This window comes from Staurois parvus, unplaced genomic scaffold (genome assembly GCF_062004578.1).
Source record: "Staurois parvus isolate SC_StPar_1 unplaced genomic scaffold, SC_StPar_1.0 ptg000882l, whole genome shotgun sequence".
Taxonomy (NCBI): domain Eukaryota; kingdom Metazoa; phylum Chordata; class Amphibia; order Anura; family Ranidae; genus Staurois; species Staurois parvus.
Genome location: NW_028318678.1, coordinates 1,923,196 through 1,942,216, shown reverse-complemented (window position 1 = coordinate 1,942,216; position 19,021 = coordinate 1,923,196). Strand labels below are relative to the sequence as shown.

At 43.2% G+C, this 19,021-nt stretch overlaps 1 protein-coding gene across 1 annotated transcript in view; it reads right to left on the bottom strand.

Annotated features, from left to right (window-relative positions):
* Window positions 1-17,197, bottom strand: part of TEKT4 (tektin 4) — a 63,230-nt gene extending 46,033 nt beyond the window's left edge. The window contains exons 1-3 of the mRNA XM_089656031.1: window positions 16,614-17,197; window positions 12,219-12,289; window positions 1,364-1,507 (exon numbers count right to left, since the gene is read on the bottom strand). Of these exons, the coding sequence (XP_089512157.1) occupies window positions 1,364-1,507; window positions 12,219-12,289; window positions 16,614-17,144 (746 nt within the window). The 5' untranslated portion in view covers window positions 17,145-17,197. The remainder of the gene's footprint in view (window positions 1-1,363; window positions 1,508-12,218; window positions 12,290-16,613) is intronic.
* Between the last annotated feature and the right edge of the window lie 1,824 nt (window positions 17,198-19,021).

Genomic DNA, 19,021 nt, shown 5'->3' with positions numbered 1-19,021 from the left:
ATATTTGATTATGTATGTTTTTTTATTTTATTTGATTTATATTGGCGGGTTTTGTGTGTCATTCACTATTGTATTATATGACACTGTTCACACCTGCACTTGTTTATTCCCATAGGGAATTCACGTGTTGCACTTTATTTTTATTCTGTATATAATCTATTCCTTTACCCCCTGCGTGTATTGAGGGGGTTCAGATTTATTCATTTATTTATGGTTAGTATTTCTTTAGCGCTACACTGTTTTGTATATTTAGTCACTTCACCTATTGGGTATGAGGTTAGTGTCAGCAGCTTGAGTTGTAGGGCTCCATTTTAAGCGCAGAAGGATCTTCTCTTTTTTTCTTTTTCTCTTTTTTTCTCCCTCCTGTGCTTTCCTCCAGTGGTAGGTGGGTCATAAATACATGTCAATGAAGAGCATTCTCCTGTTAGCTCAAGGGTGAGTTGCTATCATGTCCTTTGAACCATGGGGCCACAGAAAATGGGTTCAGACTGGGGCTGAACTACGCAGGAGGACTTAAGAGTGCAGTACTGAGGTATATTGTTTGGCCATTTTTGTTTGGGGGGAAGCTAATACTTCAGAGTGGTTGTAAACCCTTACATATACCCAGTGAAGTGACCGGCCTCAGGTGATACACAGAGATGAAACAAATCCTCCTACACAAGTTGTACCTGTTTATCTGCAGTCTTCTCTACATCTGTTCAAATCCTGGGCTTATACAGGTTGTCTGAGCTTTCAGAAATCAGGGGTGGGGAGCTGAAGTTACATTCTACAGAACTCAGCGAGGAGAGCTCTAGGAACTGATTGGAGGGAAGACACATCCCCCCACCCCCTCCACACAGTTCACAGGAACAGAGCTGAAGCTGTCAATCACAGGCTGAAGATCCCTCCTCGTCACCTTTTTACCTTTGGTGTCAGGAAAACCTGTCAGAAATTATTCATGCTGATAGCAGAGGAACAAGGCAGCAGATAGAAATGACAGGTAGTGCTCTGGATTGAACATTTACTGTATTATAGACGGATATGCTTTGTTCATATTTCATGTCAGAGGTTTACAACCAGTTTAAGGTAAACCTTGCACTAATAACTCAAAATATGGCCATGCTCAAAAATACTAAAAGCTATCCAGTTAAAGAAAATATATGCAGTCATAAATATTGCTACTGGGAATGGAGGATATCCATGATCTTTCCATTTGGTTCTGAGACCTGTGTAGTGGTGAATGCCCACTGTACATCCCAGTTTTTGCATTTCATACACAAGAAGAGCTTTATGCATGAAGGCAGAAAACACCTCCGCCATCTCTCCTCCCATGTATGACCACCATGTAGACCCCTGTTATACAGAACACACAACTGCTTCTTACTTGTCTTCAAATTTTGAGGAATGGTGATGAAACTGGATATCGGTAGCTTGATTGTTGTATCTTCCACACTTGTCATCTATGTCATACGCCTCCACCTTGTCCGACCAATCCATCTCCAGCTTCTCCTTGGCATCTCTGTTCATCCTGAGAAGGAACAAATATGGACACAAATAAAGACTCCATCTCAACTGAGTGCAGGTTCATTCTGAGATAACATCAATTACTGATCCCCTATGAATAAGTCGGAAGTGACGAAACGCATCAGGGCAAGCCTGTGCAGCGGCTGGAAGTGACGCGAACCGGAAGTGACACAGGAGCGTCTGAGATTGAAGGCCGGCGGTGGTGAGAAAGCTTATACAAATAACATCTTTGGGCTTTACTACATATTTGCATTCTGTAAGTAGCACTCTACTGTGGCAATAAAACTGTTTAAATGGTATTGCACCATGTAGGGTTCTCTCGTTTTTTATCTTCTATATGATCTAATGTGAGTGGAGTATTAGAAGGAGGATTTTTTGCCTTGGAGATCGGGAACGGTTATCCTGGGATTCCAGTGCCGCAAGTTGAAGGAAAAATCATTTGATCTAACCCTTGGAAAATTATTAACCAAAGCTCAGAGTGCCAACCATGAGAGTGGGAGGCAACGCTGTTTGGTGAGTGCACACCTGAGAGGGGAGCACCGCACATATATATAATTTATTTTTTGCACAGGTTTTTCACGTGGTGAATATTTGATGGACTGAATGATTTGTTTTTCCTTGGAATAATATGAATTATTTATGATTTTTTTTATGTGGTGATTACTTGATGGACTGAATTATTTGGACTTTTATTTTTGAATTATTATTATTCAGTTTATATTATCATTATTAATAATATTATTTATTATTTACATATGAATAATATCTTTTTGTGAGTTTTTACACTGATCATTGATGCATGCGCTACCGGAATATTTTTTCTTTCAAAAATATTTTTTTTGCACACAAGTCCTGCCCCGGAAAGAGGCAAATAACCTTCTACAGACTTCTCCATTGTTGTAGACATTTACCACCTCCACAATCGGACTGTTTGGCAGGAAGATTCTATATTAACCACGTGCTTACTGGGGCAATTTTGTAATTTTTCACATACATGTTAAAATCTGCTTCTTTTTTTTTTTGCTAGAAAATTACATAGAACCTCCAAACAGTATATATTTTCTGAAAGCAGAGGCCTTGGGGAATAAAATGGTGGCTGTTGAAATTTTAATGTCATACGTTATTTGTGCAGTCGTTTATCAAATGCAAATAATCAGGAAAAAATACACTTGAAGGAATTATAGTGCACACAAACACAATATAATACACATTGTTTTGGTAAAAGATTGGATAAAAGATGATGTTAAATTGAGTAATTAGATACCAAACATGTCAAAATTTTAAATATCGCACATCCCTGAAATGGTGACAAGCTATGGTACCTAAAAATCTCCATAGGTGATTCTTTAAAAGGATTTTTCGGTTACCAAATTTGAGCTAAATGTGAGCTAAATGTGAGCTCTGGTGCTTATTGCTCTCACGCTGACATTCATAGCGATGCCTCACATGGGTGGTACAAACACTGCTTTCATTATGCATGCGGGACCTACTTGTGTGTTTGCATTTGTGCGTAAGCACCGCTGCGGAGGCACTTTAATTTTTTTTTCTTTTATCATTCAGTTTTTTTTTTTTTACACTTTCTGTTTAATTTTTTTTTTAATTTAACTTTATTGTTATGACAAGGGATGAACAAGTGCACTGCGGCAGGCACATTACATTTTTCTCATTTAGTTTTCTTTACTTTTTTTACACTTTCTGTTTAGGTTTTTTTTTAATTTAACCTTTTTTGCTATCACAAGGGATGAACAACTGCACTGCGGCAGGCGCATAACATTTTTCTAATTTATTATTATTATAATTATACAGTATTTATAAAGCGCCAATAGTTCGTTCAGCGCTGTACATTACAAAGGGGGACAGAACATGTGACAGAACAATAACAATACAATGCAAAACATGAGGGGACTGAGGGCCCTGCTCTTTCAAGCTTACAATCTAGGAATCATTTAGTTTTCTTTTTTCTTTTTTTTTGTACACTTTCTGTTTACATTTTTTTTTAATTTAACTTTATTGCTATCACAAGGGATGCAAATGGTGGGAAATGTGCTGGAGCGAGTAATACAGTATTACAGCTTATCACACCTAGCCTCAAGGAACCTTTTAATCACCTCAGTACCGCGCCACAGCCAAAATACGGCTACAGTGTGGCTCTCTTGTTCTGGGAGGACGCCCCCTGGGCATGCATTAGGCACACTCTGTGACCGCTGTATCCTTTGGACACAGTTGATCACGGATCGAGGTAAAGGACCGATCACAGTGGCCCTTTACCATGTGATCAGCTGTGTACAATCATAGCTGATCACATGTAAACAAACTTGCAAGTTTTTGGCATTCCTTTCCTCAACCGATGTCACTGTGTGAGGAAAGGAGAGTCGATAACTGGCATGGCTGACTAAGAAAAACTTTTTTTTTTTTACAAAATTATTTTTTTGTTTGTTTATCAACAAATGAAATACCTAGTGGTGATTAAATACCACCAAAAGAAAGCTCTATTTGTTTAAAAAAATTATAAAAATGTCATGTATGCAATGTTACATAATCGTGCAATTGTCAAAGTGCAACAGCACTGAAAGCTGAAAATTGACCTTGGGCAGAAAGGGGGTGAAAGTGCCTGGTATTGAAGTGGTTAATTCTTGCTGTGTGTGTGTGTGTGTGTGGGGGGGGGGGGAGACCAATGCAGAGCTATTCTTGTGCCTGGAGTTGGGCTTTAGATAATGACAAAGTTATTGCCAAATCAACAAGCCCATAGCAGAAATATAAAAATGGTCCTGGTCCACAGGGGGACAATAAAGGAAAAAAAAAATATATATATATATATATATATATATATATATATATATATATATTCTGCAGCACTCAACTGTAAGTAAATCTGCACTTGCAGGTGTTTCTCAGTCCTGCTGCAAAGTCCCATAAATACCTGTCAGTCCGGCTGAAAATGTCCACCTTATGCAGCTTCCTGTGATGTGGTGACAACACTACTGCACGGCTTCCAAATTTACAGCAGAGTTGTCACTCTTGTGTGGGCTGTTCCAACTTGCACTACAGTGGGAGGAGATGTTGCACAGGGCGTGGCTTGTCAATCATCACCTGGCCACACCCAGCCCTGCCCAGTGCTTATGTGGATTGACAGCACTGCCTTTGCTGCTGAAGCTTCGCACTGTGAGCTGCAGTGTCTGGGAGGGGGAGTGCATGAGACACAAAGGATAGTGAATTTGGCTGTCAGGGATGGTAGAGGAAATTTCTTTTTAATTTATGAGGCTTTTGCATCCCATAGTGACTGGATATGGGACCTATTTAGACTGTCATACAGGAGCCTTTAGATGTCGATGAACACTGTACTTAATATAGTGCGGTATTGGATGATTTGTATACACTAAGCGCTCTCTATATTAATATGGAATACTTCCCTCATTAGTGTGACCCCCATTCACATCCTCTCCTCCACCTTCATCATCACTTCATATGTCTTCCTTTTCTTCTCCCTCTACTGCCTTCCTGGATGACCTGAATAGATTTCAACCATTTGCCGAGAAGTATAAAGCTCCTTTAGATGATGGCTTTCCAGATCCTAACAGTCCTTTGCAGACACGTTCCATTGCCAGGCTGTCGATCATCCGGTTGTTCGTCTCCTGTCACCTCTGACCTTTCCCTTTCTGAAGACTTCTGTATGAGAAGCTGCTCATCACACAACATCAAACCGCCGTTCTCCTCCATACTTCGCAACCACTGACAGCTGTCTGACGCCACCATCACCGTAAACAAAACCACGAGATGTGAGCGCGTGGCCAGGGGCTGGGGTTACACAGGTGTACGGTCTTTACGTCTCCCAGGTCAATAGTAAAGTCTTTATGGGTGTTACTAAAATATCTTCCCAAAACAGATGGTATTTAAAGTTCAACTTCAGCCACAAAAAACATTTTTCCCTCCAGAGGATCCCCCCCCCCCCCCCCCCTCCCTTCCTGACCAGGCCATTTTTTGCGATACGGCGCTGCGTTACTTTAACTGACAATTGCGCACCCTGAGAAAGTTGCTTGCAGTAGAAAGGAAGTGACTGCTAGCAAAGCTGAAGAAGATCCTCAGCACTAATATGCAATAAAGGATGAAAAAAGGTGAAAATTTAAAATATTTTTTAACCCCTCGCCTTCCAGAGGATTTACCCCCCTTCCTGACCAGGCCATTTTTGCGATACGGCGCTGCGCTACTTTAACTGACAATTGCGAGGTCATGCAACGCTGCACCCAAATGAAATTTATCTCCTTTTTTCCCACAAATGGAGCTTTCTTTCAGTGGTATTTGATCACCTATGCGGTTTTTATTTTTTGGGCTATAAACAAAAAAAGACTGACAATTTAAAAAAAAAAAACCACAATATTTTTGACTTTTTGCTATAAAACATATCCAATGAAAAAATTTTAAAAAATCAAATTTCGGCATAAATTTAGGCCAAAATGTATTCTGCTACGTTTGCTAAAACAAATCCCAATACGTGTATATTAATTGGTTTATGTGAAAGTTATAGCTTATGGAGGTATATATACTGGAATTTTTATTTTACTTTTTCTTATACATGTAATGGCAGCGATCAGTGACTTATAGCGGGACTGCGGCGGGCATTCTGACACTGGATGGGAACTGACTAATGCAGGCCATAGATGGGTCAAAAATCAGCCGATTTTTCGGCCGAAAAAAAAATCGGATGATTTTCGTACCGTTAGTGGGTTAATTGGTCAGCCGTTTTTCGGGGTTTTGGCACTTTTTTTATCGGTAAAGTTGGAAAAAAAATCGGCCGATTTTGCCGATCGGCCAATTTTCCCGGCAATGATGGGCAAATCGGCCGATCGTTTTACCGATAAAAAATCTGCACATGAGCCATGACCTGCAAGAAGAAGAAGAAAAAGAAGAAGAAAAAGAAGTGAAAAAGAAGAATTCCAGTCCGCTATTATATTTGACATGAAAAAGTATTGCGGTTGCAACAATGTATCTATTTGTATCCGAATAAAAACATCTGTATCCGAAATGGATACAAATAGATACAATGTTGCAACCACAATACTTTTTCATGTCAAATATAATAGCGGAGCTCTCTGCAGGGACAGAAGTAATTAAATGCCGGCCGTAGACGGGACGAAAATCGGCCGATTTTTTTAACCATTGTTGGTAACGTCGGCCTATTGAACGACCGATTTTTCGTTTTTTTTTTTTTCAAAACGGACGGTTTTCGACCCGTCTATGGCCTGCATAACTGTCACTGACATCCTCAGTGACACTAATACAGTGATCAGTGCTAATAAAAAGCACTGACGCTGTACTAATGACACTGGGTAGGAAGGGGTTAACATCTGGGGCGATCAAAGGGTTAACCGTGTGCTGTGTGTGTTTTACATTATGTGCTGTTTTACTTGGGAGACATGCTGCTTTGTATTTCTCTGCTGTGCAGAGAGATGCAAAGCAGCATGTCTATGCTGACAGCAGAGACCTGTGCTGTTTACACACAGATCTCTTCCCTGTCAGCTTTGCCGACGATCACCGAGTGCTGGCCAGGAATCGCCGGCCGGGACCTGGTGATTGACATCCCCAGCCGCCAATAGCGGCGCGGGTAGGGCAGTGTGCGCGTCCCGTACCCGGAAATGCAATAACGTATATATATATATATATATATATGTGTGTGTTATTTTGCGCAGTCGTGCCGCCCTGTAGCAGTACTTCAAACTCCAAAAGGTTTAAATACTAAAACTTAAACCCTGTAGAAAGTAAGCAAAGTATACTTACTAGTCCATGGAGTCCAGCATTGTCTTGCTTATAGGGAAAGTTCTCCCTACACTGCTCCTCTTCTGCGCTGCCATCTTGAATTCATATCCAATGCAAGCGATGTCTACAGGACCTGGCAGATCCCCATGGTATACCTGACCAGTCTGCGTATGTCAAAACACACTGCGGGCCCTGACAGAGACTTGGCGCCATTTCTGCGCATGCACGAGATCCTGCAAGCTGCCTCCAGAGATGAGTGACGCAGAAATCCCAAGGGACAGTTCGCAGGACCGTGCACATGCACAGAAATGGATCCTACCAAAACAACGCATTTTATACACAAAATACACTGAAAATCTAAAGTAGATAATACAAATTAGGGGTGTATCTATAAAAAAGTTCACACAGCAATTCATCCAGAGAAACTGCTGAAACATTTGCTCTGTGTCAATGGGGCTAAATCAAATATCCTTAGGCTATTTCCTCTACAGGTTGAATATTATTCATTAAAAGAGAAGTATGGGTTTACCTTTTATATCTTAATCCAATTGTTTGTGAGCTGCTAATGCATAAAAATCTTTTCAGCCCTCTGAGAAGTGCACCCTTTTTGTTAAAATCAAGGTAATTACCTGCGGGAAGAGCTACAGTCTTCTCTGGATTCTTATGTCGACAATCTTGTCGGGATTCACCCTCTTTCCTTCTCATCTGATTGATGTTGGCTCTGGGTTGTCTGCTCGAGACTTCACACCGCACAGCTCATCTCTATCTCCTCCTCCTTTCTTCTTCTCTTACACAGCACACACATCAATTCTTTTACAAACAGCCTCTAGCTGCACACTGTGTAGCTGGATGATATGCTGCACAGCCACTCTTATCTGGGAACTTCACAAGTCAGAGCTGCAGCCTAGTAAGCAGCTACATAGTGTGCAAATAGAGGATTTCTGTAAGAAAATTGGTCTGTGCTGTGTGAGAGAAGAAAGGAGGGGTAGAGGAGCTGTGCTGCCTTTGCCCAGAATGTGTAGCATATGGAGATGTGAGAAGGAGCTCAATGGAAACAGCATCCATGGAGGATTTTCCACTTTTATGCAAAGGAATAGCAGTGCCTGAACTTCTTCACTGTTCGGGTGTGTGCCCGTTCAGTAAGTATGGCCACATCTCCCAGTGGAGGAGGGACATAAATAGACGGTAGATTTCTGAAGTTGCAACCGCCCCCTCTACACTTTTGAAAGGCAAATGGATCATTACTGAGACCTACATGACAGATGAAGTGCTGCTACTAGAAAAACAAAAGACAAAAGGAAAGAAATAACAGCTGATTCACCCAATTTCCTTCTCATCTGAATGATGTTGGCTCTGGGCTGTCTGCTCGCTCCCAAGACTTCACACAGCACAGCTCTTCTCCATCTCCTCTCCCATTCTTCTTCTCTTACACAGATTGATTCTCTTACAAACAGCCTCTAGCTGCACACTGTGTAGCTGGATGCTGTACTGCACAGCCATTCTTATCTGGGAACTTCACAAGTCAGAGCAGCAGCCTAGTAGGCAGCTACACAGTGTGCAGATAGAGGATTTCTGTAAGAAAATTGATCTGTGCTGTGTGAGAGAAGGAATGAGGTGAAGGAGGGGAAGAGGAGCTGTGCTGCCTTTGGCCAAAATGTGTGGATTACGGAGATGTGAGAAGGAGCTCAATGGACACAGCATCCATGCAGGATGTGGGGCACAACTGAAATCCCCCTAGACTCGGCCATGTCCATGCCACTTATTTATTTTCCACTTTTATGCAAAGGAGTAGCAGTGCCTGAACTTCTTCACTGGCCACATCTCCCACTGGAGGAGGGACAGAAATAGACGGTAGATCTAAGAAGTTGCAACCGCCCTCTCTACACTTTTGAAAGGCAAATGGACCTACATGACAGATGAAGTGCTGCTGCTGGAAAAACAAAAGACAAGAGGAAAGAAATAACAGCTGATTCATGATTATGGTAATATTTGTTAATTATTTAGTCTATTCCATACTTCTGCTTTAAAAAAAAAAGTAGTTTGAGAAAACACCACATTATGGCCACTAGATGTTATTGGAGATCATCGGAAATAAACATCAATTTTCTATAACCTCCAGCTCCATCTAGTGACCACAACAAAGAATTTTCCCGACCCTAGCGTTCCTGTTCATGTGCAGGATCTGGGTACGTCATCCTCAGCTAGGCAAGAATGCTAACCTGAACTTTGGGGGGGCAAAATATTTTACTTGAAAAACTGTGTTTTAAGGAGGGGGGGAGGGACAGGCAGGGGAAAGGAACATTAGACAAAGGTTGAAGGTCAACTGTAATAAATATTCTCCCCTATGAAAGCCAGCAGCCGACACTAGATGGTGGCAGGTGACCAGGACTGACACAGGGGATGCACTCATTTATGTCAGTTGGGACACAGGGGATGCACTGACACAGCCGCTGCTCCCAATCTGACAGCCATGTGGGCGTGGATCCCTAAACGCAGACAGTATGGGCCCGTGCACCCACACCAGTCAAATCGGATGCAACGGCTGGGTCCATGCAGCCACTGTGTCCCAACTGAAATGAATGGGACTGCCTGCACAGGGATGAACGGAACGCCTGTGCATTTCCATGTGGGCAATCACAACACTCACACAGGTGTGCACCTCAGTACACCCATTTGAACGAGGCCTGACCTTCCCCCCTTATTGCTTCTTTGATCAAAAACAAATAAAAAAGGGTCCGTTAGATGGGTGACTTGTCCCGTATTAGAAAGCCCTATTTCAGAGTTTTCAATCAGAGAACAAGTGCCTCTAAGCAGGCTGCATTTGCTGTTCCTGCTCTTCAGCTAACCCATAGTGCTCTCAGAATCCTACATCATATATTATAAGTTTATTTGTATGTGTACAACCAGCTATAGACATATATCTATAAGTCGTTAAAAATTAAAACAGCAAATTAATAAAGCATTTAAAGTGGCGCTAAATAAATATTCAATAATGAATATAATGATGAAAAAAATAATATATATATCGTGAATACCCATAAAACTCAATAGTGATAACACAAGTATATAAACAGTCTGTGATTACTGTAAAAAGCAATACAAACATAAAAAGTGATGGACAGTCCATGTTATGTTATTATGTTTGTTTTGCTTTTTACAGTAATCACAGACTGTTTATATACTTGTGTTATCACTATTGAGTTTTATGGGTATTCACGATATATTTTTTCATCATTCATCATTGTATTCATTATTGATTATTTTATTCAGCGCCACTTTAAACACTTCATTAATTTGGTGTTTTCATTTTTACAGAATTTTTTGGGGATTTATATAAGGGGCAGCTCCTTTACATATAATTTGCATTTGGCGCGATATGAAAGATGTTGATTACACAATCACATTTATTTTATACATATATCTATCAGTGTCATTGCAGTTTGGTATCATCTTCAGCTCCATCTAGTGGCCACAATGCAGTCCCAAACCACTGTGCTTTGTGTGAATGAATAACATTCGACCTGTAGAGGAAATAGCCTGAGAACATTCAATTTTGTCCCCAATTTTGTCCCCATTCATACAGAACAAATGTATTAGCAGTTTTTCTGGATGAATAGTTATCCATTTTATTTTTAGTTTAAATACACGACTAGGGCTGTAATGTGTACAACCAGCTATAGAAATATATCTATAAATGTCATTGTAGTTTTCTATAATCTTTGGCTCCATCTAGTGGCCACAATGTGATATTTTCCCGAAGGACAGTGGGGGTTTTTGTTTTGCGAATGAACAACATTCGACCTGTAGAGGAAATAGCCTGAGGACATTAAATTTTGCCCCCTTCATACACAATGAATGTATTAGCAGTTTCACTGGATAAATAGCTATGCATTTGTATTTTTTTTTTTTGGGTAGATACATGCCTAAGGCTGTAATATGTACAGCCAGTGGCGTCCCTAGGCAGGTGCGGGGGGTGTGCGCCGCACCGGGTGACACCTACCGCACATGGTGACACCGGATCCGCTCCACGAAAAGGTAAGTTGTAAAGCAAGCCGATGTTCCCCGCAGGATGGATCTGATCTGCGGATTGAGCATAATGGATCGGAGTCTGATCCATTGTGCTCCCCAATCCACAGATCCGATCCATCCTGCGGGGATTATCGGCTTGCTTTACAACTTACCTTTTCATGGAGCAGGTCCGGTGTCACCCCATATAGGTTGCATGCCGACGATCCCCGCAGGATGGTTTGGATCTGCGGATTGGGGAGGATAGTTGGTCGGACTCTGATCCATTATGCTCCATCCACAGATCCAATCCATCCTGCAGGGATCGGCAGCATTGCAACCTATATGGGGTGACAACGGACCCGCTCCACAAAAAGGTAAGTTGTAAAGCAAGCCGACGATCCCCGCAGGATGGATCGGATCTGCGGATTGAGCATAATGGATTGGACTCTGATCCATTATACTCATTCCGCAAATCCGATCCATCCTACGGTGATCATCAGAGGGGGTGACACCAAGTATTATTGCACCGGGGGACACCAACCCTAGGGACACCCCTGTGTACAGCCAGCTACAGGCTGTCATTGCAGTCTTATGATCCTGCAAATGTAAAAACACTTTCTATCCATTCTGCTCTTTTCTGTGATGTTATGTGTGCAATGTATTTCCTTCCAAATAAATAATATATTAAACTAAACTTTGTTGTTTTATCTGAAAAAAAAAATGAAGCAATGACGAGAGTGATGTCAGTGAATATCTGCTAAATTTTATTTGATGGATGGAATCCGCCATTATAATCTACACCTTATCTGCTGGATGGTTTGCATCATTATTATCTATTCCTTGTGGGTGGTTTGTTCCACTATCTGCCATTCCTTATCTTCTGAATCACCCATCCCCCACCTGCTAACTGGCCCATGGGTGCCTCTCTGCCAGAGGCCTCCCACTACCCGCTCTACCTTATCTGCTGGATGGTTTGCTCCAGGGTCCTCTTCAGAAGTTCTTGAATGTTTCTAATCAGATCCACTTCCTAGGAGAGAGAGGAAACGTAGGTTATTGCCAGAATTCATATCAAAGGCGGTGTCATGAGTAACAGCGTGCTAATGTGTACGGCCATCTTGGTTTATGGTGTGCAATGTACCTAGGAGGTCTGCTCTGATATGTAAGTGCACCCTTCAATGGAAATATACAGTATCTCCCACCTTCCCCAAGACTGTATACAATGTATGTATGTATATATATATAATATAAATATACAATATCTCCCAGAAGTGAGTCCACCCTTCCCCCAGACTGTATACAATGTATGTATGTGTATATATATATATATATATATATATATTATCTCACAGTAGTGAGTCCACCCCTCACATTTTTGTAAATATTTGATTCTCTCTTTTCATGTGACAACACTGAACAAATGACACTTTGCTACAATGTGACGTAGTCAGTGTACAGCTTGTATAACATGTAAATTTGCTGTCCCCTCAAAAAAACTCAATACACAGCCATTCATGTCTAAACCGCTGGCAACAAAAGTGAGTCCACCCCTAAGTGACAAGGTCCAAATTGGGCCCAATTAGCCATTTTCCCTCCCCGGTGTCATGTGACTTGTTAGTGTTACAAGGTCTCAGGTGTGAATGGGGAGCAGGTGTGTTATATTTGGTGTTAACGCTCTCACTCTTTCATACTGGTCACTGGAAGTTCAACATGGCACCTCATGGCAAAGAACTCTCTGAGGATCTGAAAAAAAGAATTGTTGCTCTACATAAAGATGGCCTAGGCTATAAGAAGATACAATATTTACAAAAATGTGAGGGGTGTACTCACTTCTGTGAGATACGATATATATATATATATATATTTATATATAATCTTCACCCCCTTTATTTGTCCTAGACCTGAGTCGAGTGACGCTCACCATCACTCAAGCAAAAAGACTGTAGCCAATGTGTGATTGTGGGACATGATGGGCCCATTCCCTTAGGCTAAATTTACACCTGAGCATCATGTTTTTTAGCGTTTTTTCTGGCGTTTTGTTATGTGCTGGTATGCGTGTTTTTGTACAGCGGTTTTGAAATTTGGCTTTTTTTTTAATAGCCAGTAGAGAAAAATAGCATCTGTTTCATCATTTGTTGTTAGGTTTTTTTTATCTTTTTCCATTCGCTTTTATTTAATTTATTATTATTTATTTTTATGGTAAGGGGTTAGCGTTAAGGGTAAAGGATAGGTGTTAGAATTAGAGTTAGTGGTTACATTTACGGTTAGGGGTTAGGTATTAGGGTTGGGCGTTAGAGTTAGGCGTTGGAGTTAGGGTTTGGGTTAGGGGTTAAATATATATATATATATAGGGTTAGGGTGTTAAGGTTAGGTGTTAGGATTGGAGTTAGGGTAAAGGTTAGGTGTTAGGATTGGAGTTAGGGGAAAGGTTAGGTGTTAGGATTGGAGTTAGGGGAAAGGTTAAGTGTTAGGATTGGAGTTAGGGGAAAGGTTAAGTGTTAGGATTGGAGTTAGGGGTAAAGGTCAGGTGTTAGGATTGGAGTTAGGGGAAAGGTTAGGTGTTAGGATTAGAGTTAGGGGAAAGGTTAAGTGTTAGGATTAGAGTTAAGGGTAAAGGTTAGGTGTTAGGATTAGAGTTAGGGTAAAGGTTAGGTGTTAGGATTGGAGTTAGGGGAAAGGTTAAGTGTTAGGATTGGAGTTAGGGGAAAGGTTAAGTGTTAGGATTGGAGTTAGGGGTAAAGGTCAGGTGTTAGGATTGGAGTTAGGGGAAAGGTTAAGTGTTAGGATTAGAGTTAAGGGTAAAGGTTAGGTGTTAGGATTAGAGTTAGCTGCTACATTTACAGTTAAGGGTTAGGTATTAGGGTTGGGAGTTAGGCGTTGGAGTTAGGGTTTGGGTTAGGGGTTAATATTTTATTTATTGTCTTCCTCTTATTTATTTTGCATTCATTTTTGTTAGGGTTAGCATTAGGGTGAAAGGTTAGAGTTAGGTGTGATGGCTGGAAGTTAAAGTTGGGGGTTAATATTTTATTTATTGTCTATATATATATATATATGGGGTTAAGGCTAGGGGTTAATTATTATGTATTATTACATACTATTTAATTGTTTTGTTTATTTTTTATTTATGATTATTTCTATTTATCTGTGTATTTATTTAATTTATTTATTCACTTATTATTATTTTTTTTTCATTTGAACAGAAAAATGCTCCGAAATGCGTGCTAAAACGTGTGATTCGTGTTTCCATTCATTTTTATGGAATTAAAACCACTCAAAGACAAGCAAATCTGCTCGATTTCAGCAACAAAAAAAGCTTGAGAAATGGCTTGATCTTCAGGCGTTTGGCTTTAGGCGACTTGGAGTGCAGGTGTGAACCATCTCCATTGAAAATAATAGATTTTTTCCTCCCTGAGAGTTTTGGAGCTGCGAGCTACAAATTGCTCAGATGTGAGGGGGGCCTAAGAGAGCATCACCAAGGGGCCTACATGAACTGTGCAATCTTGTAGAGAGCAGTTCTGATGTCATCACTGAGGACCACCCATCCTGCAGAAGAAGAGGTGGCCTGCAGAGTCACATGACCGGACTAATGACATGTTTAATGACAAAAAGCAGAAAATCCATACGAGGACCTTCAGGGGCAGTACTGGGTGGGTGGAGCACTGAACACAGAGTTGTTCTTTAAACTCCTCCTCCTGCTCGTGTACCTTGATAAGCTCCACCCCCATTCATTTACCTTCATAAGCTATTCCTTAACCTCTGTAGCTTGAAAATCGTCATCTTAATATGCTCCTCCCCCATGCCTTAAGCTCCACCCTCAGTCCTGCCCATTAATAAGCTCATCCCACAGTGTTGAGCCTTGGCAAGCCCCACTAAAAGTCCTGCCCATTATAAACTCCACCCTCAGTTCTGTGTCCTAATAAGCTCCACCCTCAGTCCTGCCCATTAATAAGCTCCTCCCACAGTGATGAGTGTTGGCAAGCCCCACTAAACGTCCTACCAAGCTCCAGTGTTGGGCCTTGATAACCTCCACCCCCAAGCCTGATTTTTGATGATCTCCTCCCTCATCTGTTGTGCCACGGTACCACAATTATGCCCCTTGATAAGCCCCTCAGTCCGTGCCCTTGATAGGCTCCACCCCCTTTCTAAGTTACTCCCTTATCCCATGTACTATGATTAACTTTACGCCCAATTCTGCCCCTTGATAATCTCCTTCCAGCACAGTGTCTTAATAAGCTCCACCCACAGTCCTTCCCCTTGATAAGCTCCTCCCTCATCTGCTGTACCATGGCAAGATCTATCCCACTCCTGCCCCTTGATAAGCTCCACCCTCATCCACTGTGCCTTGGTAAGTTCCACCCCTGGTCCTGCCCCTTGATAAGCTCCACCCTCATCCACTGTGCCTTGGTAAGTGGCAACTTCTAGTCCTTATTCTTGATATTTTCCACCCCCAGCCCTGATCCGTTATAAGCCCCACCCTATTCCATTGTGCTTTGATAAGCCCCAGACCTGTCCATTGATAAGCTCCTCCCTCAACTGCTGTGCCTTGGTAAGCTCCAACCCTTAGCCTTGATTCTTGATAAGCTCCACCCCCAGCCCTTACCCTTGATAAGCTCCTCCCCTACCCTTGATCATTCACTGTTCCTTGGTAAGTTCCAACTCTTAGTCCTGATTCTTGATAACCTCCACCTCCAGCCATGATCCTTCATAAGCTCCTCCCTCATCCACTGTGCTAGATAAGTTCCACCCAAGTCCTGCACCTTGATAAGCTCCTCCCTCATCCGTTGTGCCTTTTAAGCTCCACCCCCAGTCCTGCCCCTTGATAAGCTCTTCCATCATTCACTGTTCCTTGGTAAGCTCCACCCCCAGCCCTGATTCTTGATAAGCTCCTCCTTCATCCACTGTGCCTTGGTAAGCTCCAACCCCTACTTCTAAATCTGAATAAGCTCCACCCTCATCTGCTGTGTCTTAGAAAGCCCCAGTCCTGTCCTTTGATAAGCCCTGCCCTCATTCGTTGTGCCTGGGTAAGCACCACCCTCAGTCCTCCCCCTTGATCAGCTCCACCCTCATTCACTGTTCCTTGGCAAGCTCCACCCACTAGTCCTAATCCTTGATAGGCGCCACTCCCTAGCCCTTAGCCTTGATAAGCTCCACCCTCATCCACCATGCCTTAGAAAGCTCCACCTCCAGCCCTGTCCTTTGATAAGCCCCACCCTCATCCGCTTTGCCTGGGTAAGCACCAAACTCAGTCCTGCCTCTGGTTGAGCTCCTCCCTCATCCACTATTCGTTGGTAAGCTCTACCCCAGCGCTACCCCTTGATAAGCCCCACCCCCGCCCATTTTTGATAAGCTGTTACCTTGATGAGCTCTAGCTCCGCCCCGTCCCGCACCAGCTCCCCGCCCTCTCTGCGCTCCCGGCAGTGCAGGTTGTCGGTGGAGATGATGTAGGGGATGTCAGTGGCGTCCAGCGCCCCCTGGAGGCGGTTCTTGCACTGCAGGAGGAGGTGTGTCTCGGCGGTGACGTCACGGATCTCCCTCTCCAGCTCCGCCCTCCAGTAGTGGACATCCAGCAGCCTCTCTCCCAGCCTCTTGGTGGAGTCCGCCTGGCTGCGCTGTGCCCGGGCCTCCAGCTCCGCCGACAGCTGCTTGGCCTCATGGCGGCTCTTCTCCGAGCTGTCCCGGTCACCGAACGCCTGGTAGAAGGACGTGTAGGCGGCCTGCTGCCACTCCTCCAGGAGGTACTTGGCGGTGCGGAAGCCGGCGGTGGCCAGTCCGGACGAGGAGCTCTCCCCGGTGTTATAGGGCGCCTCCACCGATCGGCGAGGCAGGCTGTCAGCGGGGACACTCTGCGGGGCGGACGGGCGGGAGACGAGGACCTGAGCGGACATGGCGGACGGCTCTTCACTTGCACTGGATGGGATCCGTCACTATGGCAACCGTGTCAACTAGAGGGAAGAGTGGCGTCTGGTTGCTAAGAGACCGGGCTGCCGATCAGAAGGTGGGGATTCTGTTGCCTTGCGACGGGGAGCCAATCAGCGCGTTCGGCACGCCTCTTTTCACCAAACACTAGCTAATCAGAATTGGACAAAGCTTATTCCCCGCCCACATTGTGAGCTGTATGTAAATCCTTCTCACAGTGACTTGTGACAAGGCTGGCGCTGGAGTTTGGTGTCCATCCATTTCAATGGGCCAAAAAACAAGTGCCTGACCCTTTCCAAAACCGGGCTGTGCTGGTTCTGCCGAATTAGTGCTTCGCTGCGTCATTTACAAATGCGTTCCCAGAACAACGTGCAGAAAAAGGAACCGCGATGTAGCCAAATACTCCATGAGCTGCCGGGTGCCCTAAGCTGCCTATGCTGCGCACATTTGTTGCCCCTTAAAAAAACCTCCTGCTCCTTCATGGGTGACAAGCATCACCCATTTGCCTACCGGGTACTTTCACCCCCTTCCTTCCCCGGCCAGCTTTCAGTGCTGTCGTACTTTGACAATTGCGCGGTAATGCAACACTGTACCCATATGGGTTTTTTATCATTTTTTCACACAAATAGGTTAATGTCCCACATCTGTGGCTTTTTAAATTGCAATTAGTGTCAGTGTATAAATAGTCGAGTTTGTTAGCTCTCACCTGGATGCACTGAGCAGGCTAGATACTGAGCCATGGGGAGCAGAAAAGAACTGTCAAAAGACCTGCGTAACAAGGTAATGGAGCTTTATAAATATGGAAAAGAATACAAAAAGATATCCAAAGCCTTGAACATGCCAATCAGTACTGTTCAATCACTCACTAAGAAGTGGAAATTTCAGGGATCCCTTGATACCAAGCCAAGGTCAGATAATCAACATTGGGGGTTTTATTTTTTGCACTATAAATGAAAAAGAGCGAAAATTTTGGTAAAGTTTTCGTTTTCATTATAAAATTTTGCAAACAGGTACATTTTCTCCTTCAGTGATGTGCGTTGATGAGGCTGCAATGATCAGGCAGCACTGATGGACACTGATGAGGAGGCACTGATGGGCATTGATAGGCAGCAATGATGGGCACTGATGAGCATTGATAGGCAGCAATGATGGGAATTGAAAGGCAGCAATGATGGGCATTCATAGGCAGCAATGATAGGAATTGAAAGGCAGCAATGATGGGCACTGATGAGGAGGCACTGATGGGCATTCATAGGCAGCAATGATGGACACTGATGGGCATTCATAGGCAGCAATGACAGGCACTGATAGGCAACAATGATGGGCATTGATGAGGAGGCACTGATGGGCATTGATAGGCAGCAATGATGGGAATTGAAAGGCAGCAATGATGGGCACTAATGTGGAGGCACTGATGGGCATTGATAGGCAGCAATGATGGACACTGATGAGGAAGCACTGATGGGCATTCATAGGCTTCAATGACGGGCATTGATAGGCAGCAATAATGGGAATTGAAAGGCAGCAATGATGGGCACTGATGAGGAGGCACTGATGGGCATTGATAGGCAGCAATAATGGGCACTGATCAGTGATACTGATTGGCAGCACTGTTGGGCACAGATTGGCAGCACTGTTGGGCACAGATTGGCAGCACTGATAATCGGTGCCTTGATTATCAGTGCAGATGCCTCCTTTCACAGTTGCTGGTTATTTGCAGTTCTTTTCTCACACTGTGACACTGTATTTACTGTGATTGACCCTGTACTATGTCATGTGACCAGCTCTGTCCAAAGGATACAGCAATCACAGAGAGCGCCAGGTGCACACCACAGAGGGTGCGGTT